The sequence below is a fragment of the Halichondria panicea genome, chromosome 12 (genome assembly GCF_963675165.1).
Source record: "Halichondria panicea chromosome 12, odHalPani1.1, whole genome shotgun sequence".
Lineage (NCBI taxonomy): Eukaryota > Metazoa > Porifera > Demospongiae > Suberitida > Halichondriidae > Halichondria > Halichondria panicea.
In genome coordinates this window covers 112,816-138,469 of record NC_087388.1, presented here as the reverse complement: position 1 = coordinate 138,469, position 25,654 = coordinate 112,816, and the positions used below count along the sequence as shown (strand labels likewise).

General features: G+C 43.6%; 11 protein-coding genes across 13 annotated transcripts; 6 read left to right on the top strand and 5 right to left on the bottom strand.

Annotated features, from left to right (window-relative positions):
* The first annotated feature begins 1,668 nt into the window (after positions 1 to 1,668).
* On the top strand, positions 1,669 to 4,697 carry LOC135345563 (sodium-coupled neutral amino acid transporter 7-like). Of its 2 annotated transcripts, XM_064542982.1 has the most exons (9): positions 1,669 to 1,799; positions 1,853 to 2,072; positions 2,351 to 2,549; positions 2,947 to 3,109; positions 3,170 to 3,265; positions 3,339 to 3,402; positions 3,543 to 3,811; positions 4,183 to 4,388; positions 4,456 to 4,697. In XM_064542982.1, exons 1-9 carry the CDS (start codon positions 1,768 to 1,770, stop codon positions 4,611 to 4,613), a joined length of 1,407 nt encoding a protein of 468 aa, XP_064399052.1. In that variant the 5' UTR covers positions 1,669 to 1,767; the 3' UTR covers positions 4,614 to 4,697. The 2 variants fall into 2 exon arrangements, with proteins under 2 accessions (XP_064399052.1, XP_064399051.1); XM_064542981.1 differs by having other exon boundaries at positions 1,717 to 2,072.
* LOC135345583 (E3 ubiquitin-protein ligase RLIM-like) lies at positions 4,676 to 7,328 on the top strand. Its single transcript, XM_064543002.1, has 6 exons — positions 4,676 to 4,774; positions 4,912 to 5,507; positions 6,238 to 6,333; positions 6,428 to 6,487; positions 6,839 to 6,884; positions 7,104 to 7,328. The coding sequence occupies exons 2-6, from the start codon at positions 4,967 to 4,969 to the stop codon at positions 7,168 to 7,170; spliced, it is 810 nt and encodes a 269-aa protein (XP_064399072.1). The 5' UTR covers positions 4,676 to 4,774; positions 4,912 to 4,966; the 3' UTR covers positions 7,171 to 7,328.
* A 114-nt stretch (positions 7,329 to 7,442) lies between these two features.
* Positions 7,443 to 11,185, top strand: LOC135345546 (uncharacterized). Its single transcript, XM_064542960.1, has 4 exons — positions 7,443 to 7,680; positions 7,987 to 8,650; positions 8,922 to 9,973; positions 10,713 to 11,185. Exons 1-4 carry the CDS (start codon positions 7,548 to 7,550, stop codon positions 11,042 to 11,044), a joined length of 2,181 nt encoding a protein of 726 aa, XP_064399030.1. The 5' UTR covers positions 7,443 to 7,547; the 3' UTR covers positions 11,045 to 11,185.
* LOC135345579 (acyl-coenzyme A diphosphatase FITM2-like) lies at positions 11,162 to 12,360 on the bottom strand. The gene is made up of 2 exons (XM_064542997.1): positions 12,222 to 12,360; positions 11,162 to 12,157 (listed from the first exon to the last, which is right to left on the bottom strand). The coding sequence occupies exons 1-2, from the start codon at positions 12,230 to 12,232 to the stop codon at positions 11,272 to 11,274; spliced, it is 897 nt and encodes a 298-aa protein (XP_064399067.1). The 5' UTR covers positions 12,233 to 12,360; the 3' UTR covers positions 11,162 to 11,271.
* On the top strand, positions 12,344 to 14,305 carry LOC135345561 (lysosomal acid glucosylceramidase-like). Its single transcript, XM_064542979.1, has 3 exons — positions 12,344 to 12,693; positions 12,748 to 13,818; positions 14,083 to 14,305. The coding sequence occupies exons 1-3, from the start codon at positions 12,521 to 12,523 to the stop codon at positions 14,303 to 14,305; spliced, it is 1,467 nt and encodes a 488-aa protein (XP_064399049.1). The 5' UTR covers positions 12,344 to 12,520.
* A 66-nt stretch (positions 14,306 to 14,371) lies between these two features.
* LOC135345580 (purine nucleoside phosphorylase 1-like) lies at positions 14,372 to 16,406 on the top strand. Its single transcript, XM_064542998.1, has 6 exons — positions 14,372 to 14,522; positions 14,628 to 14,818; positions 14,981 to 15,084; positions 15,334 to 15,509; positions 15,656 to 15,903; positions 16,134 to 16,406. Exons 1-6 carry the CDS (start codon positions 14,503 to 14,505, stop codon positions 16,286 to 16,288), a joined length of 894 nt encoding a protein of 297 aa, XP_064399068.1. The 5' UTR covers positions 14,372 to 14,502; the 3' UTR covers positions 16,289 to 16,406.
* A 24-nt stretch (positions 16,407 to 16,430) lies between these two features.
* Positions 16,431 to 18,749, bottom strand: LOC135345577 (tartrate-resistant acid phosphatase type 5-like). The gene is made up of 6 exons (XM_064542996.1): positions 18,379 to 18,749; positions 18,172 to 18,312; positions 17,726 to 17,939; positions 17,172 to 17,359; positions 16,825 to 16,951; positions 16,431 to 16,584 (listed from the first exon to the last, which is right to left on the bottom strand). The coding sequence occupies exons 1-6, from the start codon at positions 18,646 to 18,648 to the stop codon at positions 16,547 to 16,549; spliced, it is 978 nt and encodes a 325-aa protein (XP_064399066.1). The 5' UTR covers positions 18,649 to 18,749; the 3' UTR covers positions 16,431 to 16,546.
* Positions 18,750 to 19,555: 806 nt separating this feature from the next.
* On the bottom strand, positions 19,556 to 20,385 carry LOC135345427 (programmed cell death protein 5-like). Of its 2 annotated transcripts, none has more exons than XM_064542851.1 (6): positions 20,281 to 20,385; positions 20,159 to 20,226; positions 20,044 to 20,105; positions 19,898 to 19,989; positions 19,738 to 19,847; positions 19,556 to 19,701 (listed from the first exon to the last, which is right to left on the bottom strand). In XM_064542851.1, the coding sequence occupies exons 1-5, from the start codon at positions 20,347 to 20,349 to the stop codon at positions 19,767 to 19,769; spliced, it is 372 nt and encodes a 123-aa protein (XP_064398921.1). In that variant the 5' UTR covers positions 20,350 to 20,385; the 3' UTR covers positions 19,556 to 19,701; positions 19,738 to 19,766. The 2 variants fall into 2 exon arrangements, with proteins under 2 accessions (XP_064398921.1, XP_064398920.1); XM_064542850.1 differs by having other exon boundaries at positions 19,556 to 19,684; positions 19,776 to 19,847.
* A 46-nt stretch (positions 20,386 to 20,431) lies between these two features.
* Positions 20,432 to 21,780, top strand: LOC135345582 (uncharacterized). The gene is made up of 5 exons (XM_064543001.1): positions 20,432 to 20,563; positions 20,617 to 20,659; positions 20,715 to 20,885; positions 20,982 to 21,241; positions 21,447 to 21,780. Exons 1-5 carry the CDS (start codon positions 20,541 to 20,543, stop codon positions 21,778 to 21,780), a joined length of 831 nt encoding a protein of 276 aa, XP_064399071.1. The 5' UTR covers positions 20,432 to 20,540.
* A 63-nt stretch (positions 21,781 to 21,843) lies between these two features.
* LOC135345575 (peflin-like) lies at positions 21,844 to 24,640 on the bottom strand. Its single transcript, XM_064542994.1, has 7 exons — positions 24,498 to 24,640; positions 24,228 to 24,366; positions 23,687 to 24,159; positions 23,349 to 23,551; positions 22,685 to 22,759; positions 22,250 to 22,418; positions 21,844 to 22,060 (listed from the first exon to the last, which is right to left on the bottom strand). Exons 1-7 carry the CDS (start codon positions 24,519 to 24,521, stop codon positions 22,025 to 22,027), a joined length of 1,119 nt encoding a protein of 372 aa, XP_064399064.1. The 5' UTR covers positions 24,522 to 24,640; the 3' UTR covers positions 21,844 to 22,024.
* An 11-nt stretch (positions 24,641 to 24,651) lies between these two features.
* Positions 24,652 to 25,647, bottom strand: LOC135345596 (ciliary microtubule inner protein 1-like). Its single transcript, XM_064543015.1, has 3 exons — positions 25,473 to 25,647; positions 25,136 to 25,217; positions 24,652 to 24,997 (listed from the first exon to the last, which is right to left on the bottom strand). The coding sequence occupies exons 1-3, from the start codon at positions 25,532 to 25,534 to the stop codon at positions 24,773 to 24,775; spliced, it is 369 nt and encodes a 122-aa protein (XP_064399085.1). The 5' UTR covers positions 25,535 to 25,647; the 3' UTR covers positions 24,652 to 24,772.
* Between the last annotated feature and the right edge of the window lie 7 nt (positions 25,648 to 25,654).

Genomic DNA, 25,654 nt, shown 5'->3' with positions numbered 1-25,654 from the left:
TTTTTGCTACACTTACTGTGTGGTTTTTTTGCCACACTTGTTGTGTGGTTTTTTACCACACTTGTTGTGTGGTTTTTTGCCACACACTGTTTCTTGCACATGTACCAACTTGTCTTGTCATTTCTCCCTAGCCTAAAGTGTTTTAATCATGTCATTTTTTTTTTACAGAACAACATTGTTCCTGCTTGTTCCTGCTTGCTGCTGTGTCTGGAGGAGTGGTTGTTGTATTGTGTGACATTTTGTAATTGTTAATCCATCTAATTTATGCAGATTACAGATTGTGGCTGTGGCTCTACTGACTCTGGAAGTAAGTTGTAAGTTAAAAGCGCCACTCTAATCTTAGCGCCCAAACTTTAAACAAACTCTATTTAAAGTTAACATAATTCCGCTCTAACGAAAATACTTTTTACAATGGCAGTTTATGGTATAAATATGTACGTGTGTGTGCGCCTGTTATAGCGCCTGTGTGTGTGTGTGTGTGTGTGCGCGTGTAACTAAATTGGTGAACGTTTGTTGTGTGTGTGTGGGTTCAAATTGGTGGCCTCCTGTGTGTGCGTGTGTATCTTTCAATTGTTGTTGTTGTGTGTGACATGTGTGTGAGTGTGACCTCTTGTTGCGTGCTTGTGGGTTTAAATTGGTGGTCTCTTGTGTGACTTTCAAATTATTGTTGTGTGTGACATGTGTGTGTGTGAGTGTGACCTCTTGTTGTGTGTGTGTGGTTTCAAATTGGTGGCCTCTTGTGTGTGGGTGTGGTTTCAAATTGGTGGCCTCTTGTGTGTGGGTGTGGTTTCAAATTGGTGGCCTCTTGTGTGTGGGTGTGGTTTCAAATTGGTGGCCTCTTGTGTGTCATTAATAATTCGTAAAATTGTTACTGTAAAAAGGATGCCACTCTAATATAAACTCTATACAAATTTTAAGTAATTAAACGCTATATAGTTTCGTACATGGCTTTTTCACGTGAAACAAACTAATCTAGCTAGCACTTTAAATAAATATTAAGACAGCATTAGTGATAGGACAGCATTAGTGGTAGTGGTAATACACGCCTTTTCACGTGAATCACAACTAGCTAGCTAGCAGTGGCAGGGGCAAGCGTCTCGGCAGGTGTTCAGTTTTTATTGTAGCTAGTTGCATGTGTTCTAGTGTGGTTGGCCCCTTTGTGCATGTTTGCAAACTGAATACCTGCCGTTCTCTTACCGATTACACTATAAAGAAACGAGCTCTGTGACGTACCTCCTGGGTGGCTTGGAAAGCGTCACACACAGCACACACTAATCCACAGGTGATGCTCTCCTCAACTGATGGTCATCTCTTATAATGGATTTGTTCTGACACTGCTGACAGTTAATTGATAGTGGAACACACGATTGGTAAGAATAAAATTAATTATTTTTCCTGTTTCATATTATTATGATTAATGTTTTCTTTCTCATGCAGGAGAGAGACTTCATGTTTCAAGACTACTACTCTCGATTCAAAACCACTAATAGCATTCTTGTGTGTGTGCATATTAATTCATGTCTGAATACTTATTATTATTTTTAGCTATTTTTTAGTCTTCGAATTCCAGCCTCTTATACAAAGTATGGGAGGGCGTGGCTAGACTAGCAGCTACACATAATTATTTTTCTGTGAACATTTGAGATGGGTAAAGATCGTTAACATAACATAGAAGATAATTATGCCAAATGAGCCACGCCTACTAAACTAAACAATGCCAGAGATGAAAGCATAGATATCTATGATGAAAGCAAAGCCTCATTAATCATGATGACGGAGACGGCACACAGGAATGCTCGGTGTGTGCTATGGCTACTATAAACACCTCTTATTATCCTAACCGAAAATACAGCATTCAAGGTGAAGATGGATCCTCTGGAGCAGTGGATATGAGAGCAGAGGAAGCAACCTTCTACTACCCCTGGGATGTGTCTAAGCAGTCTTCTAGCAATGGAACAGCCTTTGGAGCAGTCTTCATCGTTGTGAATGCTGCTCTAGGTGCTGGACTGTTGTCTTTACCTCTAGCCTTCTATCAGGCAGGGGGAGTAACACAAGGCATTGCAATAGAGCTGGTGGGTTGTTGTACCGGTAGCTACTCTGCCTGTCTGCTGATAAATAAATAAAATGGCCATGAAAATAAACGTGAATTGTATTGTGTTGTGATTTCTGTATCCCTTGTATAACTGTATTTATTCTATGTGTATTACGATAGTTGTATATATCCGCCCTCAACCCTTGTCACACACACCCACACACACACACCCACACACACACACACACACACACCCACACACACACACACACACACACACACACACACACACACACACACACACACACACACACACAGGTACTACTGGTGTTTGTTATATCCAGTGTACTAGTCCTAGCCTATGGTGCTGAGTTGAAGCACAAGACTACCTATGAGGACACAGTGGAGGCGGTGTGTGGCCCTGTGGTCAAGTTAGTAGCTGAGATCTGTCTATTGGCCTTCTGTTTTGGTTCCAACATAACCTACCTGGTCATAGTGGGCGACCAACTAGAGGATAGTAAGTGTGGGAGACCAACTAGAGGATAGTGAGTGTGGGAGACCAACTAGAGGATAGTAAGTGTGGGAGACCAACTAGAGGATAGTGAGTGTGGGAGACCAACTAGAGGATAGTAAGTGTGGGAGACCAACTAGAGGATAGTGAGTGTGGGAGACCAACTAGAGGATAGTGAGTGTGGGAGACCAACTAGAGGATAGTGAGTGTGGGAGACCAACTAGAGGATAGTGAGTGTGGGAGACCAACTAGAGGAAAGTGCTGTATCTAGCTCACTAAACATGTTGGTAATTTACAGATTGTAGCGTCACCCTCTATAATACAGCCAGGTTAAAAGTCTCCATAGCATGTGTTTAGACCTGTGTTAGCAGACCACCCCCCCCCCCCACACACACACACACAGTGTCCTCTGGCATAATCCAATCTCTGAACCTCACTGCAAACGAAACTAATCACATCAAAAGCAGTTTCTACGTTGACAGACGATTCATAATAGCCATAGTAGCGTGTGTCTTCATACTACCATGGCTGTTCTTCAAGAAGATCGGTGTCCTCAGCTACACAAGGTACGGCACATGTATAAGGTTTATTGCACCACTTAATATGATAATTATTTTCATCAACAGTTTCCTTGCTGTTCTCTGCTGTTTCTACATAGCTGCTGTCGTGACAACTAGACACTTCATTGGTACAACCGATTGTGAAGTATCCACCACTCAAGTGTGAGCTCGAGATATAATTAGACCTTAAACTCCACCAGTGATAATTATGATGATATCTATTTTCCTCCTGTAGCCATTGTTCGCGATCCTGGCCTGATGTTGTCAATGCTATTCCATTCATCTGCTTTGGCTACCAGGTACCTTACTACTGTACACACCTTGGCAAGTGCTATCGACCCTGCAATAATAATATCACAATGTATGACATCACACACAGTAATGTATGACATCACGATCTTGCCGCCTAGTTAGGTGATAATAATTCCTTCCCTTGTAGTGTCATGTGTCGTCCATTCCCATCTATGTGGGTCTCAAGAAGCGCACTGTTAAGAGATTCTTCTTTATTATTGTATTTGCTGTCCTCATCTGTTTCGTCGTTTATACCCTCACTGGGACCTTTGGCTATCTGACCTTTGTCCCCGGTACCTGTATACAATCGGATATTCTGCGCAACTACTGCAATAAGGATATACTAGTGGACGTGGCACGAGGTCTACTAGCCCTCGTCATGGTTACCTCTTACCCCATCCTAACATTCTGTGGAAGGTATATATAGCTTAATCACATGACCCATCAAGATGCTCTATTTAATATAGAATATGCTCACAAGTTCATTGAAGTTGGTTTAGCTATTATTATTATTATTATTATTATTATTATTATTATTATTGAGCTTCTGATCTACCAAGGCTTGCAGCATGCTGTCTATGGTAGTACTGCTCATTCTCTGGTTGTTGTGTGATGTCATGTGATGTCATGTGATGTCATGTGCTTATACACACGTACAATAGAAGTGCACATCTGAACATCCTTTTATGTGTGGTTATCTATTATGATCAAAGTGCTTGTCAATGCTATCCCTAACCCTAACCCTAACCCTCAAAGTGTGCTTCTTCCTTTGTTTGCTGCTCACACAGAACTCCCCTGGACTCCATATTGGTGAAGCTGTTTCGTGTGTGTCGGTTGAGTATCAGTCATGACAAGTACAAGTGGGCACGGCTGAGGATTGAGAGTCTTATATGGTTTGTCATCACTCTCGCGCTGGCCATACTAGTGGAGCAGATATCTAATGTGGTCAGTCTGACTGGAGGACTGGCTGCCACCTTCATATTCGTGTTCCCAGGTTAGTAACAAGTGTCTCTGATATTTCCCCCTCATTTCCCATAATCCATTGTTATTGTTGTCTGCAGGTATGATGATCATTCAGTTTGCATTGTCCTCGAAAACGCATTCCCACGTCAAGAAAACTTTTTTTGTTGCCTACGGCTGTTTTATTATTGTCATTGGCAGTTTCATATTTGGAAACAGTTTAGTGTACACGATTCTGCTTGATAGTAAATTGATTTAGTGTGTGTGTGTGTGTGTGCGGTTACAGTTTATGTTTCTATTTATGCGGTGCATTAAAGTTATGTGAAATATTGAAATTAATTGGCTCTGAAATAACAAAGTGTGGGCATGCAGTGTGAACATATAAAGAAAGACTACTAGTACTGAGCTAAAGAGATCATTGTAAGTTTATCACCACTCAATCCATAGAGCATGCTGTACGTAGAGCACAGGGAGAGCTTTAATAAAAACATCATGCTATAATAATTTGTATTAGACTCAATCTAAACTGTTTTTATGAGCTGTTTTTTTTATCCCAGGAGAGAAGACATGCTCAGAATAAGCTAGAGGTGACAGTGACACAGTACTAGCATAATGGGAGGGAGTCAGTCTCAGGAGACCCACTCTACCATTGGTCTGCCACCTTCCTCCTTATACCGCCCAGAGAGGACACAGTCGTTGAGTGCGCCTCGTGAACACTCCTCCTCTGTTAGACAACACCAACACAGACGCGTATATCAAAGCAACACTGTAACACAGAGTAGTGATGACTCCGACGAATGGCTAAGAGTCGACCCCACACCCACCACACGACACGCCCATGCACCACCACCCCCTCCCCCACCTCGACCACACCACACACCATCACCAGACAGCCGTCCAACCAGAAGAGAGCCACACCCACCTGCTCACTCGCTAAGAGAATTCAATGACTATGATTTAGAGCAGTTGCTGTCAACTCTACACAGTCTGAGGTTAGACTCACGAAGAAGCTCAGAGGGAGTACAGCAAGAAGAGCCAGGATCTGATAGGACGGAGAGGAGGAGAAGACAACACCACGGTGGCAGTAGTAGTAGTGGGAGACGGAGCCACAGACTCAGACACCCACTCCTGTTCCTCAGACCGCCAGTGCCAAGTGAGTCGTGGTATCAGAATATAATGTGTTATACAGGTGATGATAAATAAAGTAACAGCTTTCTTGTTAATTAAGACTTCCTACCACAAAGTGTCACTTCTCGGTCATGTGTATCCTTCCCAAGCAACCATGGTGGGGGAATCCATTACCTAACCATCTACAAATATTTAGACTGTCGGTGTTCCTTATCTGTCACTGGTATTGAGTTACATGTTGTCACTTTCATAATTTCATTGTGTCAGACTCTGAAAGTTTATTTATACAGTGAACTACTTAGCCAATATGTTTATTAAAGTTCACTCTAGTAGATGTACGTATGTAGACTGTTCTCGTGTGTGTGTGTGTGTGTGTGTGTGTGTGAGTGTGGGTGTGGGTGTGTGTGTGTGTGTGTGTGTGTGTGTGTGAGTGTGGGTGTGGGTGTGTGTGTGTGTGTGTGTGTGTGTGCGTGTGTGTGTGTGTGTGTGTGTGTGTGTGTGCGTGCGTGCGTGCGTGTGTGGGTGGGTGTAGGGTTACAGCTTGGTACAGGTATGCATGTATGTATGTATACACTGCTTTAACAGCTGCTCAATGTGCGAGTACTTGTACCTTTTTTGTTTGTGCTGATAGAGCTACACATTCCAGGAACCCTCAGGCAATATGTCTGCCAGGACGTCCTCCCATTACACCTTCTCTACATACCAACTGTCTGTTTCCTTGGACACAATTATACAATACATCTTTGTCTGTGTAGATGTGAAGTGTCCATTGTGTTTCAAAGAGTTCCCTTCCTCTGAGCTGGAGGACCACATCCCTGCATGCTCACAGAGACCAAGAGTACAATTCAATGGTACCTTAATTATACTGATGTACATGTACATCTCTGACTTTGCATGAGGCCTCGTGTTTTGATTTTGGACTTTGAATTATTTTGTTTCCCACAGAGGACAAACTGCTTCAAGATGCTGGGGAGTGCAGTATCTGCCTGGATGATATGGAGGCTGGTAGGTGCATGGAGACTGGTAGGTGCATGGTAGAGTAGGTAGAGCATGGAGACTGGTAGGTGCATGGTAGAGTAGGTAGAGCATGGAGACTGGTAGGTGCATGGTAGAGTAGGTAGAGCAATGATTGGTAAAGCCATTATCTCTCACTTATAATACATGGCTGTTCTTTAGTTGCCGGGTGTTGTCATGCGATGTGGTGGAAGCCATTACTGGCAGCTAATGGTTGAGGTGTGGGCAGTGGACTATATGTACACACATTAATAGGGCTCTGAGATATCAAACACTTTACTGCAATTGATTGTGTTCTTTTTTGGCTTATTCAATATACAAATATCTTTATTTCCTCTGCAGGTGACGAGATTGCAAGACTGCCATGTCTCTGTGTCTACCATCTACAGTAAGTATTGGTAATGATCATTAGTTCTATTAACATCGTACTAGTACATGTATAATCCCCAGCCTTACACGTGCACACTAGAGACTAACCAGCAGCACACTTGATTGTTCCATTGAAGCTATAAAGTATACACCGTTATTTCATTTCTTGAAATAGTGTTCAATTCAGTATTGCATTCTTGCATAATTATAATCATTTGCCCAATTCCCTCCCTCCCAGTTGCATAAGAGGCTGGTATAAGAAGAGCCAGACTTGCCCTGAGCACCCAGACATGAAGGGCGTCTAACTTGTGGGACCATTGAATATTTTGTCATGTGTATTTGTATGTGTGAACGATTAATTTTTTGCTCTGTAAGAGAAATAAAAGCTCTTTATTTATGTATCACAAACACTCGATAATTATTTTTGATTGAGGCACTTAATTGATTATTTTTTATCCCTTTATTTTGGAACTGTGTACAGCTATAGAAGTGTATCGATTTGCATATAGGGATAAAATAATTATTATGACTGTGTCCTCATGCTACTATTACGTCACTAGCTTGTAGTGATGTCATCTTCTATGAATGTTATTAACTAAACCAAAAGTGAAATTACCCTGACTAGCTAGCGTCTTACGGCTAATAAACAAGCACTGCTTTACGACAACCAGGACCTATCCTAATGGCTGTGAACGTGGGAGACGACGCTCTGCCTTCTAACGGGCCTATCTGCCCGGTCTGCTTCAGGGACTACAGTGACAGCGAGGCTAACCTCATTCCTAGGATACTTCAGTGTGGGCACACTTACTGCACGGGTAAGCGTACTAGTACAGTAAAGGCCTGCATACACGCTACACTCAGTATGCAATATAATATATAAACTAGAAACACACAATACAGAAAGCTTTATAGGGGAGTAGAACTAGAGATATCTGGGTATTTCTGGCTGGCCGGCTGTGTACATGTACGTATATGAGACATCACGGCACCACATCTCATTCTATAATTTTAATACGAGCATCCCCACCCGTACCCATACTAAGCTAAATACCGGATAGTACAGTATCGCTATGTACACTGACCCTAACCCTAATACGAGCGTGCATGTTCTGTACCTCCAGAATGCCTGGATAGACTGCTCAACACTGAGCAGGATGAGGATGATTTTGAACAAGTGGTACTACAGATTCGATATGGCGGACGAGAATGGACTACAGTGAGACGTCAACCACTCCTCTCTAGATCATTCGCAACTTTAACTAATGATCTAAAATGCCCAACGTGTAGCACAATGAATTTCATTACTAATCGCGATGTTCACTCACTCACAAAGAACTTTGCACTCCTCGGCTGTCGTCCTGCCAACCAGAATCAAACCAGCCGACAAAATAGCGCGTCGTCGAAACACTTCTGCACGGAGCATAACCACGAGAAACGTGTTTACTGTAAGTACTGTCGGGACCTAGTGTGTGCGTATTGCCAGCTATACGGGGAACACAAGGATCACGACTGTGCCATTGCCTCGGAGGCGGCTCAACCCTCTGTAGAAGCCCTCCAAGTGGCTATGAACAGCGTGACGGCTAATCTTCAAGAGCTTAATGTCGGAGAGAAAGCTGTGAATCGAGCCGAGCGCAGACTGAAGAAGAACAGGCATCAATGTGAGAGGCAGGTGAAGGGATATTTCGATCAGTTGATTCGATTACTGGAGGGCAAAAGGAACGCCCTACTGATGGATATTGGGACCTGGACAGATGAGCAGATGTATATCTTGAATGCTCAGTTGCAGTGAGTCTAATGAATGAGTGTAATGAAGAGTTAGGTTGTATTACCAGTGATAGAGTGATGGGTGATTGTGTGATTGTGTGTGTGTGTGTGGCGTACTGTAGTGTACTAGAGTGTGTGTGTGGCATACTAGAGTGTGCCTTTTATGTGTTTCTCTTAGTCAATCTCTGAAGGGAAATACTCCATTCCGTATATACAGCGATGATTATAGAAATCACTGTTCTTTGTATGAATTTGGACAATATTGACCTACAATACATTGTACATCTCACAGGTCGTTGTCATCGGCAATTGGAGACTCTGAGAATCTACAGAAAATGTGTGATTCGCTAATTAAGGGGGATCCCCTCGATGCTCTCTCCCAGCAAGATGACATCGTTAAAGATATAACGGGAATACAGTCGAGGGTTCGAGGTCTGGCACTACAGCCGCTTATCAATCCGTGGATCAAATGCGATGTCAACGATGTTTCTGACGATGTGTTGTCCGATTTATTAAAGAATTGCACTCTCTCGTATGACACGGACGTGCAGTCAGGTGACGAAGCTATGGGCTCTGATTTTGAGCAAGATTTTGACTCTGTGTCCGGAGACGATATTCTATCTTCTAGCGATCGCGAGGATGATGATGGCCAACAGAATCGGCTTACCCAAGATGGTGCTGGGGCAAGCGCCAGTCCTGCCAATAAGGGCAAGAAGTTCTACCAAGAGACGCAAGTGTTGCCCCACTGGTCGCCATTCAGCAGCGATGGTGCTAGCATGATGCCTACTCTTGACTCACCGGATTATTCAACATGGTCTGCCAAACAGGCGCACTTGAACCACAGGCCCTCGTCCACACAGGGAGCTTTCCCCTCACCACCAAACAATTCGTTTTTGTCATCGGCTGAGATGCCGACGTCGCAAGCTTCCGATCAAAACTCTATGTTTCTGAACCCGATATCGACTAAGGCAAAGTACACGAACCTGCTACACGTACACCCACGATTGCGACCTCTGTCCGACCTTGATAGCGGGTCCAACTCGGACGATGATGATAATGTATCTTCACGTCTTTCTATACCTCCTCTTGATAGGCCTTTTGCACGAAACCTCAGCTCCTCTGATTCTCACCATAGCGATGAAGAGAACGACTCTAGCCTGCTCAATATGTCTGGTCTGATGGGTTCTTCCTATGTCCGTTCCTCGCGGAGTGGGCTCAGAAACTCGAGATTCTTACGTCATGTTTTCAATCGCTCTGTGTCTATGGGAGAAGTCAGTGCTTCCCCTGATGAGGATGAGGGAGACTTGGAGCACGTGGGGGGAGGCAGGGTCACTACTGGAGAGTGTGAGTATGGGTGTGCGTGTGGGGGGAGGCAGGGTCACTACTTGAGTGTATGGGTGTGTATGTGGGGGGGAGGCAGGGTCACTACTGGAGAGTGTGAGTGTGTGGGTGTGCGTGTGGGGGGAGGCAGGGTCACTACTGGAGAGTGTGAGTGTGTGGGTGTGCGTGTGGGGGGAGGCAGGGTCACTACTGGAGAGTGTGAGTGTATGGGTGTGTAGCTAGCTGTACAGTGAAATTTGTTTATTGTGGCCACCCTCTATAATACAGCCAGGTTAATGGCCCCCCAAAGTCTGTCCAGTATGTGTTTGTGTTTGTACCTGTGTTAGCAAACCACCTCTTTACTGTCCCTAGGGTGGTTTCTATAGGCAGGTTTCACTGTACATGTATATCATTTAATTGAGTCATGTTGGGTCAGTAACAGCCTATATAGTCACAGTGTATGGTATCCCAGTGGCATTATTGGAGTTCATTTACAATTATAGCCATTAGGTATAATGCTGAGTCTGCCACTGAGTGCTGTTGTGTATGCAGCAGTATCTATTACACTCAAGGAATGGCCTTAAAATTGATTGTGTGTACTGTCTTCTAATATGTGCAGTACAGATGCATAGTGTACATACTTGCATTGCGTTCTGTATAGCTTTCCAACGAATTCCATGTTGTTACAGAGTGGCTCTAATTAACACACACCCACACACACACACACACACACCCACACACACACACACACACACACACACAGTGTACACCCTGGCCCCAGACCCAACACTACCTAGGAACAGCACATGTGAGTCACCTGATCAAGAGGACTTCACCTACGCTCACCACCTCACTACATTGCATGGAGATGACACTCAGAGCAACGAGATTGTGATTCCTCGTCGCCAACAATACTCATGGAGCAATACCATGCCTTCAAGCAGCATCGAGAGAAACACACGCTCTAATTCAGCGGCTAATCGCGGCTACACCGTTGCCATAGATATGAGCCAGCTGGGGGGGAATACTTCCGTGGAGGTGTCAGTGGGTGGGGAGCATGGAGACACTTCAGTGGAACCACCTGAGACAGACTGAAGTGAACACTATAATAGCTAGTCTTGTGACTCTTGATTAGATTACATGATTATAATTATGTGTTTGGCCTTATTTTATTCACGCTGAGTTGTACACATGCACTGACTGCACTTTGAATAAATGCACTGAGAAAATAAACAATTGTAGTCAAGGTATTCAAAATAAATAAAGTTAACCCAAAATAATAAGCCTATATAATAATATATAAGTTCGAACATGATAGTTCACTACAATGCTCTCAGTGGGTGTAGATACCCATCATCTGGTCGGCATGGTAGATACTTGCTCCGTCCATACAACCAGTTGTATGTACAATGCCATGACAACAGAGCACAGAGGTAGCCCAAAACCTTCTCTGCAAACGTATGAAAATACAGGCTAGTTGAGACCACCATCACGGCCCAGACCAACACCAGCGCGAGGCAGAGTAGCTCCAGAGGCTCTATAATCCAACTACTAATCTGGTGTATCAGCAAAAGTGTGTCTTTGGTATTCTGACTCAGTTTATTGGTAACGGCATTTTCATGTGATAAGAATTCGGGAAATTCGTACCAAATCTCTAGTTTTATATTAGCACATTCCTCGGAGATAACGTATATGCAGTAAGTGAGCAAAAACACATGTCCGGAAATATCGAAACCCAACCAGAGGTGACCTTTCTTGAGGCACTCGTGTCGGCCAGTTACTTCATTGACTGCACAACTGCCCACACTGCTGTCCAATAACACAATCAAACTAGTCACAGAGAACCAGATAACATGAGAGACCACTAATCGACTTAAATGACGGAAAATGTTGGTTATGTTGAGACCGTTATAGAGTGAGGATGATAATATTACAGCTGGTGTTATGATTAGTAGGGTCCACCCCCAACTGTATTTAACCAGGTACACATTGACAGGGTTGTGGCGATCTGAAAATGCCGATTCCGGGCTGAGGTCCAGTGCATAAATGGTAGAGCCCACTAGGACGATGGCGAGGAGGATGAGAGCTTTGGTGAGGGTTGGTAGGTGTAGCGAATAATGGAGGAGCTTTCTGGATAGGGAACGAGGTCTGAGGACGTAGTTTGTTGTTGGGGTAGTAGAGGGTAGTTTTGCTGTTGCCATGTTGAAGCTGCAGGGGACATGAACACACAGTGGAGTCAATAAACATTCAACAACATTCTTACATGTCTTACCTGTTCACCATGTGTACCGTCTAGTTATGACATCATAAGGGGGTGGGGCTCCTTCTGCAGCTGTGTCCACTCTGATCTGAGTGATATGCTCCAGTACAGTATCTATGGCTCCAGAGAGATACAATAGTCAGTATCATGATCGTACGAGACTGAAGACAATGCCTGAATGAGTAGGCCTATGAGGTCATCACTGAATAAGGGCATTCCTATCACATGTAACATGAATTGTAATGCTGCTATAAAAAAAATCTGTCCAAAGTATCATTAATTATATCTGGCTAGCTGACTCACTTGAGAGCATGAATTCTGTGACTCTCTTCTTTGTGGTGTGCCTTGCAGCCCTCAATGGCTGCTTGGCTGCTGATATGCAGTGGTATAGAACTGCTCAGAGCACTGCAGACCGGCTCACTAAGCAAAGCAACCTCAAGTTTCAGGATGACTTCCATTTCGACCAAGTTATCACCATCAACAGGTAGTACAACCCAAGTGTTACCTGTGATAGTGTATTGAGCTCTCCCAACTGCAGGTCAAGTACATTTCAAACCATTATTGGGTTTGGTGGTGCATTCACTGATGCTGCATCGTTCATATTCTCCAAGCTCAACAGCACACTGCAGGCCCAGGTCCTGAACATGTACTTCTCAGACCAGGGCCTACGCTATAACATGGCTAGATTGCCCATCGGGTCATGTGATTTCTCACTGATGAACTACAACTACGACAGTACTAGTGGAGATGCAAACCTAACGAAATTCTCTATAGACCACGACAAATCTCAAATCATTCCACTGATCAAAAAGGCCAATGCCACCATCTTAAAAGGATCTGGAGATGCCCTGTATATTGTAGCGACCCCGTGGAGTCCACCAAACTGGCTCAAAGAGAACAACAGTCCGTACTGCCCCACAGATTGTGCAGGAGGGTGTGTATTGAAAGACCAATACAGGGACACATGGGCTCTTTACTTTTCAAAGTTTCTCTCTGCTTACAAAGCTGAAGGTGTCGATATTTGGGGAATCACAATTCAAAACGAACCAGAATACTGTCCACACAATTACGAAGCAATGCATTTCACTCCTGAAGCAGAGAGAGACTTTCTGAAAGATCATCTTGGGCCTAAACTGAGCCAAGACCATCCTGATGTAAACATCTTGATATACGATCACAATAAAGACCATGTAGTGAACTGGGTACAGACAATATACTCCGATGCTGAAGCTGCCAAATACGTGTGGGGCACAGCCATTCACTGGTACACTGGAGATCAGTTCGACAATGTCAACCAGGCTCACAACCTCTTCCCAAACAAACCAATTCTAGCTACGGAAGCGACTGAAGCCCGTGAAGAAAACCCCGCGAACCCAGTGTGGGGAAAGGGGGAACATTACGCCCATGACATTATAGGGGACTTGAACAACTGGGTGGTTGGATGGATAGACTGGAACCTCGTCCTAGACATACAGGGAGGTCCAAATCATAAAGGCCCCAACAATTGCGAGGGCCCAGAATTGTGTGGATTTGATGGAATGCTATTAGCAGACACTGACAAGCAGATCATCTATCCTCAGGTCTTCTATTACTACATGGGACATTTCAGGTCAGCTCATTACAATTACATACAGCGGCTTTGAATGGCCATAACTTTAATTCCGTTGGTCCAATAACGTTTTATGATTTCTGAAGCTTGGAAAGAGGCCTTTCAGACAATGTGTTAAAAACGATAGTCTATTTTGGGCTTGTTTTTGACAAAAAATACCCCGAAAATGATAAATTATGTGGCCTTTTTCTGAAAATAGGAGCCCGTTTCAAATTTGGGATTTGAGCATACCTATAATAGAATTGTTTGTTCTATTGACTGCAGCAAGTTCCTGGCCCGTGGTTCAGTGCGAGTGTGGAGCTTAGTGGACAACTCTTCACTGGAGTGTCTGTCAGTCCTCACTCCTGACAGTGGAATGGTAGTGGTCGTGTTGAATAGAGGACAGGATGCTGTCACCTTCAAGCTCCTGGATATCAATGTAGGTGGACAGAAACAAGCACTCAAGATAACTGCCCTACCACATAGCATACAGACATTCCTTTACTAGTGTGTGTGTGTGTGTGTTGCATTTGCACAGAATTTTTTTGTGTTATTTTTAGTTAACGATCTTTACCTAATAATTGACAAGTTCGAAATGCAATTATTAATGAACGAATCCCTACCAAAAAAAGCCGTAGTGTGTACAAAGCTGACCTCAAGTCTTCGATCCAAACGACGACAGCGCTAGTGACAGTGCAACGCGAAATGGCCGAGCAAGGCACAAGGTTAAGCTATAAATGATACGAGAGCAGCTTGCTAGCTAGCTAGCTGCATAGAGTAGCCAAATTTTTAAATTGCTGATAATATTCATTGCATGTACATGCATGCAGGAGTGTGAATGGACCCTCGTATGAGGAGCTACAGGAAGTGGCAGCAGCCATTCAGAAGATGACTGACATTCGGCCCACTATTGGGATTATCTGTGGCTCAGGCCTCGGGGGGCTGGCCGAAGATTTGGACAATGATAAACCCAAAAATGTGATCTCGTATAAAGACATCCCAAGATTCCCCAAAACCACGGGTACGGGTAGGAATGTATAACATCTATTTAGCACTAATTATAGTGAGTAGTTGGAATAGTATCCACACAAATCACCGCCCACCACACACACACACACAAAGCACCCACCGCCCACCATACACACACACACACACAAATCACCCACCACACACACACACACAGTCAAGGGGCACAAAGGCAACCTGGTGTTTGGGTACATCAAAGGCTGTCCGGTGGTGTGCATGCAAGGTCGCTTCCACTTCTACGAGGGACACCACCCAACCACGGTACATCTGTAGAGTGATGGTTGTTGTTACTAGAAACAAAGAAACTATTGTTTTCCTATTGAATAGTGAATAATGGAAGTTATATTCGTGTGATTGAGATCTGTGATGCGATCTATGGCAATGTACACTGTAATCTTTTGTATTGCACCGAATTAATAATCACCCCCCTCCACACATCCACACTCCACCCACCCACATACACTCCACACACACACACATACACTCCACACACACACCCACACACACCAGATCACCATGCCTGTGCGAGTGATGAAGCTCCTTGGAGTGGACACACTGGTGGTAACCAATGCTGCAGGTGGTCTCAACTCTACCTATAACAGAGGGGACCTCATGATTGTCAAGGACCATGTTAATTTGGCTGGAATGACAGGGGCTAACCCACTCATGGGAGATAACGAGGACAGGTGAATATAACCTATACGATAGTTATACATGTAGCTAGATGCCCTTAAATTTGAGTTTTAAGTTTGTACAATTTTAAGTTTGCATTCTGTAGCCCCTAGTACAGTAGATAGCAGCAATGTACATGTACTGTGCCCACTCTACCCAGGTTTGGCCCTCGGTTTCCTGCCATGACATCAGCGTACGATCGTGAGCTAAGACAGCTGGCCAGCCGGACTGCTACAGAGCTGAACATGTCTGAGTTCACTCGGGAGGGGGTCTACGTTCACTTGAGTGGGCCCTCTTATGAAACCCCTGCAGAGTCTCGGTTCTTGAAGCTGATTGGTGCCGATGCTGTGGGCATGAGCACTGCCCCCGAGGTGGTTGTGGCCAAACACTGTGGGATGAAGGTCCTGGGTGAGCTGGTGCACAGGACAGCTAGACTGTATTGCATGCACGCCTGGGTGAGCTGGTGCACAGGACAGCTAGACCATGCTTTAATATCAACTCTTCTGTTATTCTAGTCTCAGGATATAATACGTACATTTAAATACAACCCCCACTGCACACTACTAGGTCTTTCCATGTACTGACACTGATCAAGACTATTAGTATGTGTCTTTGTTTGAGTGGCTGTGTTTGTGCAGGCATCTCCCTGGTGACCAACATGGTGATACTGGACCATGACTCGGACCAAGAGCCACCCAACCATGCAGAGGTCATGGAGACAGCTGACAAACGAGCTAAAGACATGCAGACTCTCGTCAAGTCTGTCATAGGCAAACTCTATCAGAATGCTTAGAACGTATGACCTTTAAACCCTAGCTTGTCCACCCCCCTAGCCGAGACTTAGTAGCAGTAGCAAGAGTTTTAAGTTTCACAGTATTATTTTTATATCTACTGCTTGTACTTTGAGTTTTTCAAGTTGTTGACATAATACAAAATTTAGGAAAATAATTTCATAAAACAATAATTAAAACACACAAATTAACACGAGCGCTCAGTCAGAGTCAATACAAAGATACTAGCTTAATCATGTTTTAGTTCTATCAAGCTTCAGTTATGCCTTCTTGATGACATTTTGATAGACTTGCTTTCCTGCAGAAATAGTAGGTAAATACATTAACTGGGTCTGCAAGTGACTAGTGGTTGTACAGTGAAGCTCTATTGTGGTCACACTATATGAATACGTAAGTACCCTCTATTCAAGACCCCAGATCTCCATGCATAGCGTGTGTTTCAACCTGTGTTAGCAGGACACCTCTTAATTGATTACAGCCACTGTTAGTCTTCCCAGTGACTATAGAGATACAAGCTTCACTGTATATTCACACAAACCTGTGTAGTCGAAATAGTTGGTGGTAATGTCAGAGCCGGTGACACTGACAGAAGCAAACCCTCCCTTGTCACTAGAGCCCGAGGTAGGACCATAGTGGAACTTGAGCGAGTCTTGTGGAACACTGTCCTGTATGCATGTATAGTGAAACAGTATATAGAAAAATGCTTCATTTGCAAACTATGAAACCTCTTTACAAAGGACAAATTAAGTACATGAGTTTGTTTTTAAATTGGAGGCTATTTTAACTTTTAACTGTGTGACTTTGTATAGACGCCGTTGTGTAAGCTACAGAGTGCCATTATGATTAAGAGACTACTACTTTAGATAGAGACACTCTGATACTGACCATGTGTGCCAGAGAAGGGTCAATGAGATGACCTGCTCCCACCACATAGTACTGGATAGTGCTGTCAGTGAGGTGTTGCAGGTTGTGATCATGGCCACAATAGTAGGCAGACACTCCATACTTCTCCATCATAGGCTTGAGCTTCTGCACCAGCTCTTGTGTGGGTCCATGCTCAGCCACAGACCATACTGCAGGGAGGAGACACATGCCGGGGTACACATGAGTACGGCTCGACTCTAAACATCCATAACTTGGATTCTACTGGTCCAATCACGATGATTTTCTGATTTTCTGAAAGCTTACAAAAGGCTCTTTCAGATGACATGTTTATCTCACATATAATTTTCGGACTCAATTTTGGCATTTTCCTCCACCTATAGCCCACGCTTTTTTGTCAAAAAAATGGGTCCTAAAATGATACTGAATTTTAACATATCATATGAAAGGCCGCTCTCTAAACTTTCAGAAAATCATAACATTAACGTTATTGGACCAACAGAACTAAAGTTATGGCCGTTCAAAGATGCTCGATTTAACGCTGATATTGCTAGTACCTGGGTAGTGACCCACGACGATGGTCCAGCCATCAGTCTTTGAAAACTCTGCCAAAGTATCGTTGATCCACATCCACTGGTCGTCGGCCATCTTGAATGACTCGGGTCCATATGGAAGGCGTGAGCGAACATGAGGGTCAGTGAGACCAGCCAATAGGACAGTGTCTATGAACATCACCTTGAGGGACACATTGCTGCCAGGAATTTTAAACTCCTGTAAGTGAAAAAAAAAGTTGTTAAGCAAGGGAAGCAAATAGTAGTAATGCTAAGATAGTATTTCTGGACACCTCTGGCGGCTAATGACTTAGCTAGAGATCACACACATTATTGAATGCTTTCATTATTCAGAAGTATGACAACGATGCTAAATAATCTCAAACAGAGCATCTGTACTACCATCAACCATTGACTCAACCGTGCATTGTCACAGGTGGGTACATTCAGACCTGCTTGTAGTAGTAGTTGGGGAAGTACCACCTTGCAGACTGTTTGGTATACGCTATCTCCGCTGAGCAGTTGCCATAGTGATCGTGGTTCCCGCACACCACATACCACATTGATTGCAGCGAGGGAGCTGTGAACACATCCTGCATGAATCGAAGTAGTGTAACATCACATACAATACAATGTAATTATTCTAATGCAACACACACCTCAAAAGTTTCCTTGAATCTTTTATCGTTGACATCTTTCACTCCGTACGAGTAGAAATTGTCTCCCAAAGCAAACGTAAACTGCGAACCAATTGTCGTACCTTCAACCCCCATCACCTTGGCGACAGCTCGCTGAGCAGTGGTGGTATATGGGGAGAATGTCTGCCCACCCCAGTCACCCAGCACCATGAAGTTGAGAGCATCTGCCTCCGGAGCTGATAGAGCTGTGTGGCTCAGAGCCAGCCCAAGGATGACAATGTAGAGCAGCATCAGTGCAACTGTATGAGCTAGTGCAGTAATAGATCTAGAGCATCCACTATATTAGACAAGAACCCGGCCTTACTGTACTGTGTGCATTGTGGTGTGGTGCCGTCACGCCCCCCTTTTACATGTGATTAGGCTTTTGACCTTTTGACCTTTGCCTGTTTCTGATATTATTTCCCTAATTATATGTAAATGGGCATTATCAAGAATATTTCCAAGTGAAGCACTGCATGCTGGAGCTCAGACAGCTTGTTGGATATCTGATGTGTCATATTGATAAACCTATTTGACACATAAGCGATGCCTAAGTTAGACTATTGCGGTGCAGTCTGGGACCCTCATCACCACACAGATATAAAAAAACTGGAAAGCGTCCAAAAATTTGCAGGGAAAATTGTAACGAAGCAGTGGAGGGCAGAATACCCTGACCTGCTTGCCTCCTTAAACTGGAAACCTCTGTCATCTCGAAGGAAAAACCAAAAACTGAAAGTCTGCTTTAATATACTTAATAATTTATCTATAATATCTCCCAATGTTTTCACCCTCCATCCTCGCCCTTCCCCCCGTCACCCTCATAATCAAATTATTTTTAAACCATATGTTAAAACCCTAGCCCATAGACATTCCTTTTTTGTAAGCGTAATCCCCATTTGGAACTCCCTTCCCCTAAATGTTATCAGTAGCCCTAGCCCATCTGCTTTTAAATTATCCCTGTCAAAATTATAGCAATAAGTTAAAAATTTTTTTTTTCCTTTTTTCTTTTTTTCACTTAAGTACACCTGCACCTGCACCTTTACTTTTTGGTTATGGACTGACTTCATTATTAGCTTCATTTAGCTACCTTGTCATATCCTGTATGCTTCCTCTGCATCAAACATTATAAAGAAAAAAAAAAAAAAAAAAAAAAAAATCATTCATTTACAATACATAAAACAAACAACGATACAAACACTGCTAGCCTATTAAAGGTGTGGAGGAGTTAGTGATAGGGACGGTGGATCTAAAAGTCATCATCAGAATCATCCAGTCTTCGTCTCTCAAACTGTGTGTGGTGTGGAGGTGTGTGTGGTGTGGAGGTGTGTGTGTGGTGTGGAGGGGGAGTTGATATCACATCAGTGTTAACTCTACACTACCTTTATTGTAGTCTTCTTTTGTGTCTGTCGACTAATAGTCTCCAGAAGCTCCACCAGCTGCTTGTCACTAACCTGAAGATGGAAATAATGATGTTCTATCATGCATGTACTAGTAAACCTACCTTTCCCCCTATTTGTCCGGATTGTGCCATTTGTATGAGCATGCCCTCCACTTGTCGTGCTCTCTCAGGCTTGACCAATGCAATACTGTTCACTGCATAGTTATTATTATTAATTAACGAACACAATTCACGACGTTTTGACTCACATCTTGCCCTTGCATTTTGCTCCAGTATTTGTGTAAGCATCATATTCTTCATTTCTTCTTGCCTATAGTATACAGTATCACAGCTACACACATAGGAAAGAGTTGAAACACACACTTTGCTTGTTGTTCCATCATCTGTTTCTGTTTCTCAGGATTACCCCCTCCACCTCCACCTCCCTGGCCCTAGATAAACAGAACACTGCCTTAAGAGATCTTAAATATGCTAGATATTCTCACCCTAAACTGTTGTTGAAGCTCTGCCATCCGTCTAGCACGGATAGCTTCCAAGTCACTTTCTTCAGCCATTGTTCCTGTATTGACCTTTGACCTTCTTGGCTCTGGTTAGTGCTGGTCACCGATTTTTCTCTATTGTAACGCTAGTGGTGCAGACGCTACGAGCCACTCCCCCCCTAAGCAAGTAACACTTCTGCAATTCTCAAAGCAGCAGCTAGCTCAACATCAGAAGAAAGTTGTGGGCACCAGGTTTCAGCACAGTCATGTCTGACAAAAAGAAGAAAAAGTAAGTGTAGTAGCAACAGCACAATCCATTCCATTGGCAATTGTCCTGTCCAGGAAACCAGCCAAGAAGGCAGCCAAGCCAGCAGTTTCAGAGAAGGTTATATAGCATGTCTTACAGTGTAGCTAGAGGTACTTGTCCTCTCCTCACTCAGATAGCAGCCATAAGTGGAGAGACAATGCTGCTGTTTCTGGACAGGGTGTTGCAATGGCTGCAAGGATCTATGACTTATGGACGCGTTGTGAACCTCTTCACTATGTTTGACAGTGACGGAGACAATCTGCTATCAGCAGAGGATTTCACTGTGGCCATGAGAATGATGGAGGTAGACTATAATAAGTCTCTGCTAGTACCTAATCATTCAACTACAACTATCACAGTGTCATTAGTTATAACTAATTATCGGTAATCATTGCTTCAGGTTCCAGCAACAAGAGCGGAAATAGATTCCCTCATAACAATCATTGATCCACAAGGCAGTGGAAGTGTGAATATTCTTCAGTTTGACAAGATCATTTCAGACTACAGACGCAAGTTGCAGCAAGCAGCTAGTGATGCTGATGATGATGACCTCACTGCACAGTCAGCCAAAGAACTCACATTCTCTCCGAGTAGAGTCACTGTCAAGTGCAGCCGCTGTGGGATCGGTGTAGCAGGGCCCCCAAGAGAAAAGCACGCCAGGTATCATGTATAACAACAACTCCACTACTCAGCTATAATCCTTATTGAGGCTCTAATAATGGCTTAGACAGCTTTCATGATAGCTAAAAACTTTTATAACACGAATTGTATTAACCATTAATTTTTTAGCACCTTTCAAACTCGCACTTCAATATAATTATACATAAGTACCCAGATAACAATCTCTGATCACCGTACACTGCAGGTACATCAAGCTGAAGATGGTACTAGCTCCATTCAAAGGCAACCTGAAACACCCTGGCCATTTTGAGCACGAGGTTACAGAAACAACGACCATCCACGGACTGAAATGCCTCATCCAGAACCACTTGAATGATAGTGCCAACTCACTGGCACTGTTCAGAGAGAGCAGGTGCAGTAAAGACTCTTATCTAGACCCTGCCTGGTGTTTGGAACACTGTGGCATTGCTGGCGGGACTAAAGATGCTCCAAACTCAGCAGAAGTATTTTACGATTATTTTCCTATCGCTAATGGTTGCCCTATATTGATGGACGACAGTCATATACCAGACCTATAATTGTTTCATAACTTTGTCAATGTACATAACCGTGTTGTGGCTCATGTGCTTTTATTAAACCCATTCTCAGAATAATATTATAATGTTCAATAAATGAATATGTAATGCATGGCTTTATTGTACAACATACAAGTACACTAATTATAATGGATATTGTATTTATAGCAAAACTCTTTATTCTAGCGTGGAAAAGGATAATGTTCTGGGGTGTGGTTTGGGCGGTGCACTCATTGTAAGCTGTTACTCATTGTAAGCTGTTGTCGATTGCCAGCTCCAGAAACTGCACACACAACAATGTATGAAAAACATACAGTGTACAGTTAGAAGGTATAGGCACATAATAATACCGTACATGTACTGTATCTACATAATGTACAAGTTCTATAGAATTATTGATGTACATACAGCTTCCTAAAGGGAGCCACAGGCTACAATAATTATCATCACTTAATATTATTCACAAGTGTACCTGCTCATAGTTAATATTAATGACTCCTGATCTGTTGGTGTCCTGTTTCTTGAAGCTCTCTGTCAGAGATCGCAACATTACACAACACTGAATGAAGTCATCAAACTTCATTGTATGCATGTCACCGCGATCAAACAACCTAGTGCACAGAGTACAGAAGTCCATTGACCTACATCGTACATAAAGAAAGAAATCTTGATCCATGGTATGGTAAATTGGTATGGAAAATATTTTTGATTTCTCAAATATTAACTTTAATGATACCAATTGAAAGGTATCTTTCTAAGCTTTTAGAAAATCATAAAATCATTGAGATTAGATACACAGAATTCAAGTTATGGCAGCTGAAAGAGTCCCTGAACCGTTGATAGGTTTTAGTCCCGCAATGTACATTCCTATAATTCCTAAGATTCAAGACACACACACAAAGCTCACAGTTGGTAGCCGAATGAGACCAGTGCTTGCTGCAGTTCCCCTGCATCAATATTGCCACTACCATCCTTGTCAAACCTACACACACACACATATGGCATAACATTAAACAGTAGACTTGTCAGAAAATAGCTCTAGTTACTCCCAAACAGGATGCATGTCTCAAACTACCAGGAAGGGATTCTACCTTCTAATCTTGGGAAATGCAGGTATGTGTAATAGTATTTATAACAACTGCTACCAGTCTCATGGATCTACCCTCTACACTACACCCACCAGTCTCATGGATCTACCCTCTACACTACACACACCAGTCTCATGGATCTACCCTCTACACTACACCCACCAGTCTCATGGATCTACCCTCTACACTACACCCACCAGTCTCATGGATCTACCCTCTACACTACACACACCAGTCTCATGGATCTACCCTCTACACTACACACACCAGTCTCATGGATCTACCCTCTACACTACACACACCAGTCTCATGGATCTACCCTCTACACTACACCCACCAGTCTCATGGATCTACCCTCTACACTACACACACCAGTCTCATGGATCTACCCTCTACACTACACACACCAGTCTCATGGATCTACCCTCTACACTACACACACCAGTCTCATGGATCTACCCTCTACACTACACATTGACTTACTTATTGAAGCATGACTTCCAGTCCTTCACATATTTCCAAAGTGCAGCAAATTCGTAGAAGTCTATAGTGCCATCATTGTTCTTGTCAAACATCCCGATGAGCAGGCGACATGTCTCAGCATTGAAATGACTCCAGTTTGAGTTGACCAAAGCTTCTCGCAACTCTAGAGCAGTGATCTTCCCAGACTGATCCTTGTCCACTGCCTGCAAGCAGTGGTTTGGTATAGAGGTATCATACGTATTTGAAAAAATTAATGTCAACTTGGAAGTAAAAGTAAATATGGACTTTGCAACATCTGTATCAATAGATGGTTTACAAAAACATATTTGTACAATTACCTGGAACCATGACATCAGCTCTTGGTCCTGTGGTGACATTCCACCCCCTCCTGACTGGGGGGCTCCGTAACCTCCTGACCCCCCATACGAGCCTCCTGCCCCCCCATAGCTGGACTGTGGAGCACCATAGCTAGGCCCAGGAGCATGGGAGGTTGGTGGAGCACCATAGCTAGGCCCAGGAGAATGATAGCTTGAGGTTGGTGGAGCACCATAGCTGGACTGTGGAGTACCGTAGCTAGGCCCAGGGGCACGGGAGGTCGGTGGAGCACCGTAGTTGGACTGTGGAGCACCATAGCTAGGCCCAGGAGAACGATAGCTTGAGGTTGGTAGAGCACCGTAGCTGGACTGTGGAGTACCGTAGCTAGGCCCAGGGGCACGGGAGGTCGGTGGAGCACCGTAGTTGGACTGTGGAGCACCGTAACTTGGGGGATGGTAGCTTGAGGTTGGGGTACCAGCACCATACCCTGGTCCACCTGCAGACATAGTTATTATAATATTATGGTGCATTCGTAATTAACTGCTGTGTGCCGTGCTGGTGTACCTGGAGGAGGGTTGGAGTAGCCACCTATGGACTGTGAGGGAGCACTGGAGTGAGGAGGTCCAGCAGCTGGATTGTAGGGAGGACGATAGCCACTCGGAGGGGGAGCTTGTGAGCCCCACTGTTGGCCATAGCCAGGGTTCTGAAAGTTGTATATTGTATATGTGTAGTGCAGTAGCTGTACTGTAGATATATAAGTACACTGCAGGCCATATATAAATAATAATAACTATGCTAGCTATATCTACTAACACATTACAGCAACTGACTCACATATGGTTGTTGTTGCCAGGACATGGAAGTAGTCTAGAAAAGCACAGACAGAGACACACTCAAATATCAACTTGTGTCAAGTTTAGCTGACAATCATGGGCGTGTCAACACAAGGTAAACAATGACACACCCACACACTCTATCATCATATTCATCTGTTGAAGTCACTAAGCAACACAACGTTTGTAACGTCATTCTACATCAACTATGCATGTATAACAAACAAACAAATTAGATAGAATGTTAATTGTTTCTGAACTGTTGAAGTAAAGTTTTCAGGGCACAGCATCGTTAGGCCAACGCAGCTGTTTAATGATAGAGTATTTGGGTCGTCCCCAGCGTCCATATATCTCCAGTCTGCATTCCCTCTTTCCCGAACGCCACCCAACCTCTCTGGAGCTTACCATTGGAAACGGATTAGACGTGTTCTGCTTGGGGGCTTGCAGTCGAGGAAGCTTCAAAGGTTCACTGGCTCTGATCTGTCCTAGATCTCTGCTGAGCTGCACATTAACAGTTGCATACGAGAAGAGCTAATATGCAACACATTAACAGTTGAATAAAGAGCTTAATTAATGTGTTAGCTATTGAGCTTCGTTCTAGATCTAGTTTACATAATGGTCATGTGAATGTTGACATACCGTACTGTATTCGTCTCTCAGAAATCCCCAGGTGTCCGTCCATTTCTTACCAATTGATTCCTCCTTGCACACATAGTCCTTCCTGAAGAGTACAATTACTCATCTTGCTTACAGTGTAGACTCACTGCATGCACAATGCCCTCTCTACCAATAGACATAATTATTGCGATATTTTCCCCACAAAGCTATAGTACAGCTAACTGGTTTTGCTAGATTGTTTAGCTAGCTGTACAGAGAGCAACATAAATAATTTAACCTCTGCTAGATACTGGTAGATATATAATTATAGCTACTTAGCTGCTCAGTGTAATGAGTATGTTACCAAGCTTTATCTTACCATATCTGATCTTGATGGCTTTGGTTGCATTGAGCTGCAGTGAGCTTTCCTCCACCAACCATGGCACTGCTTGGATAGTCTAATCTAAAACTGCAACAACTAATTTGGCTTGAGCTAGCTAGCTAGATCTACCCTAAAGATAATTTACAACCAGCCCCGCCCCTCTTTATCTTAAAGGGAGG

What these genes read in the sequence shown, in the direction of transcription:
- LOC135345583 (XM_064543002.1), top strand. Translation starts at nt 4,967, where the DNA reads ATGGGAGGGAGTCAGTCTCAGGAGACCCACTCTACCATTGGTCTGCCA. An exon ending in CCTCAGACCGCCAGTGCCAA is followed by an intron (nt 5,508 to 6,237) that starts GTGAGTCGTGGT and finishes TTGTCTGTGTAG; the next exon opens with ATGTGAAGTGTCCATTGTGT. An exon ending in CCTGGATGATATGGAGGCTG is followed by an intron (nt 6,488 to 6,838) that starts GTAGGTGCATGG and finishes TTTCCTCTGCAG; the next exon opens with GTGACGAGATTGCAAGACTG.
- LOC135345596 (XM_064543015.1), bottom strand. Translation starts at nt 25,534, where the DNA reads ATGGTTGGTGGAGGAAAGCTCACTGCAGCTCAATGCAACCAAAGCCAT. An exon ending in AGCCATCAAGATCAGATATG is followed by an intron (nt 25,218 to 25,472) that starts GTAAGATAAAGC and finishes TGTACTCTTCAG; the next exon opens with GAAGGACTATGTGTGCAAGG. An exon ending in TGAGAGACGAATACAGTACG is followed by an intron (nt 24,998 to 25,135) that starts GTATGTCAACAT and finishes GTTAATGTGCAG; the next exon opens with CTCAGCAGAGATCTAGGACA.
- LOC135345575 (XM_064542994.1), bottom strand. Translation starts at nt 24,521, where the DNA reads ATGTCCTGGCAACAACAACCATAT. An exon ending in AGCTGATGTCATGGTTCCAG is followed by an intron (nt 23,552 to 23,686) that starts GTAATTGTACAA and finishes CACTGCTTGCAG; the next exon opens with GCAGTGGACAAGGATCAGTC. An exon ending in TGGAAGTCATGCTTCAATAA is followed by an intron (nt 22,760 to 23,348) that starts GTAAGTCAATGT and finishes GTGTGTGTGTAG; the next exon opens with GTTTGACAAGGATGGTAGTG.
- LOC135345561 (XM_064542979.1), top strand. Translation starts at nt 12,521, where the DNA reads ATGAATTCTGTGACTCTCTTCTTTGTGGTGTGCCTTGCAGCCCTCAAT. An exon ending in CAAGTTATCACCATCAACAG is followed by an intron (nt 12,694 to 12,747) that starts GTAGTACAACCC and finishes TCCCAACTGCAG; the next exon opens with GTCAAGTACATTTCAAACCA. An exon ending in TACTACATGGGACATTTCAG is followed by an intron (nt 13,819 to 14,082) that starts GTCAGCTCATTA and finishes TATTGACTGCAG; the next exon opens with CAAGTTCCTGGCCCGTGGTT.
- LOC135345577 (XM_064542996.1), bottom strand. Translation starts at nt 18,648, where the DNA reads ATGCTGCTCTACATTGTCATCCTTGGGCTGGCTCTGAGCCACACAGCT. An exon ending in CGTCGTGGGTCACTACCCAG is followed by an intron (nt 17,360 to 17,725) that starts GTACTAGCAATA and finishes TCCTCCCTGCAG; the next exon opens with TATGGTCTGTGGCTGAGCAT. An exon ending in CAACTATTTCGACTACACAG is followed by an intron (nt 16,585 to 16,824) that starts GTTTGTGTGAAT and finishes CTATTTCTGCAG; the next exon opens with GAAAGCAAGTCTATCAAAAT.
- LOC135345580 (XM_064542998.1), top strand. Translation starts at nt 14,503, where the DNA reads ATGGCCGAGCAAGGCACAAG. An exon ending in AAGATTCCCCAAAACCACGG is followed by an intron (nt 14,819 to 14,980) that starts GTACGGGTAGGA and finishes ACACACACACAG; the next exon opens with TCAAGGGGCACAAAGGCAAC. An exon ending in AGGGACACCACCCAACCACG is followed by an intron (nt 15,085 to 15,333) that starts GTACATCTGTAG and finishes CACACACACCAG; the next exon opens with ATCACCATGCCTGTGCGAGT.
- LOC135345427 (XM_064542850.1), bottom strand. Translation starts at nt 20,349, where the DNA reads ATGGCTGAAGAAAGTGACTTGGAAGCTATCCGTGCTAGACGGATGGCA. An exon ending in GCAAAATGCAAGGGCAAGAT is followed by an intron (nt 19,990 to 20,043) that starts GTGAGTCAAAAC and finishes ATAACTATGCAG; the next exon opens with TGAACAGTATTGCATTGGTC. An exon ending in CCGGACAAATAGGGGGAAAG is followed by an intron (nt 19,848 to 19,897) that starts GTAGGTTTACTA and finishes TTCCATCTTCAG; the next exon opens with GTTAGTGACAAGCAGCTGGT.
- LOC135345546 (XM_064542960.1), top strand. Translation starts at nt 7,548, where the DNA reads ATGGCTGTGAACGTGGGAGACGACGCTCTGCCTTCTAACGGGCCTATC. An exon ending in TGGGCACACTTACTGCACGG is followed by an intron (nt 7,681 to 7,986) that starts GTAAGCGTACTA and finishes CTGTACCTCCAG; the next exon opens with AATGCCTGGATAGACTGCTC. An exon ending in CAGGGTCACTACTGGAGAGT is followed by an intron (nt 9,974 to 10,712) that starts GTGAGTATGGGT and finishes ACACACACACAG; the next exon opens with TGTACACCCTGGCCCCAGAC.
- LOC135345582 (XM_064543001.1), top strand. Translation starts at nt 20,541, where the DNA reads ATGTCTGACAAAAAGAAGAAAAA. An exon ending in AGCCAGCAGTTTCAGAGAAG is followed by an intron (nt 20,660 to 20,714) that starts GTTATATAGCAT and finishes CTCCTCACTCAG; the next exon opens with ATAGCAGCCATAAGTGGAGA. An exon ending in TGGCCATGAGAATGATGGAG is followed by an intron (nt 20,886 to 20,981) that starts GTAGACTATAAT and finishes TCATTGCTTCAG; the next exon opens with GTTCCAGCAACAAGAGCGGA.
- LOC135345563 (XM_064542981.1), top strand. Translation starts at nt 1,809, where the DNA reads ATGGCTACTATAAACACCTCTTATTATCCTAACCGAAAATACAGCATT. An exon ending in GGTGTCCTCAGCTACACAAG is followed by an intron (nt 3,110 to 3,169) that starts GTACGGCACATG and finishes TTTCATCAACAG; the next exon opens with TTTCCTTGCTGTTCTCTGCT. An exon ending in CTTCATATTCGTGTTCCCAG is followed by an intron (nt 4,389 to 4,455) that starts GTTAGTAACAAG and finishes TGTTGTCTGCAG; the next exon opens with GTATGATGATCATTCAGTTT.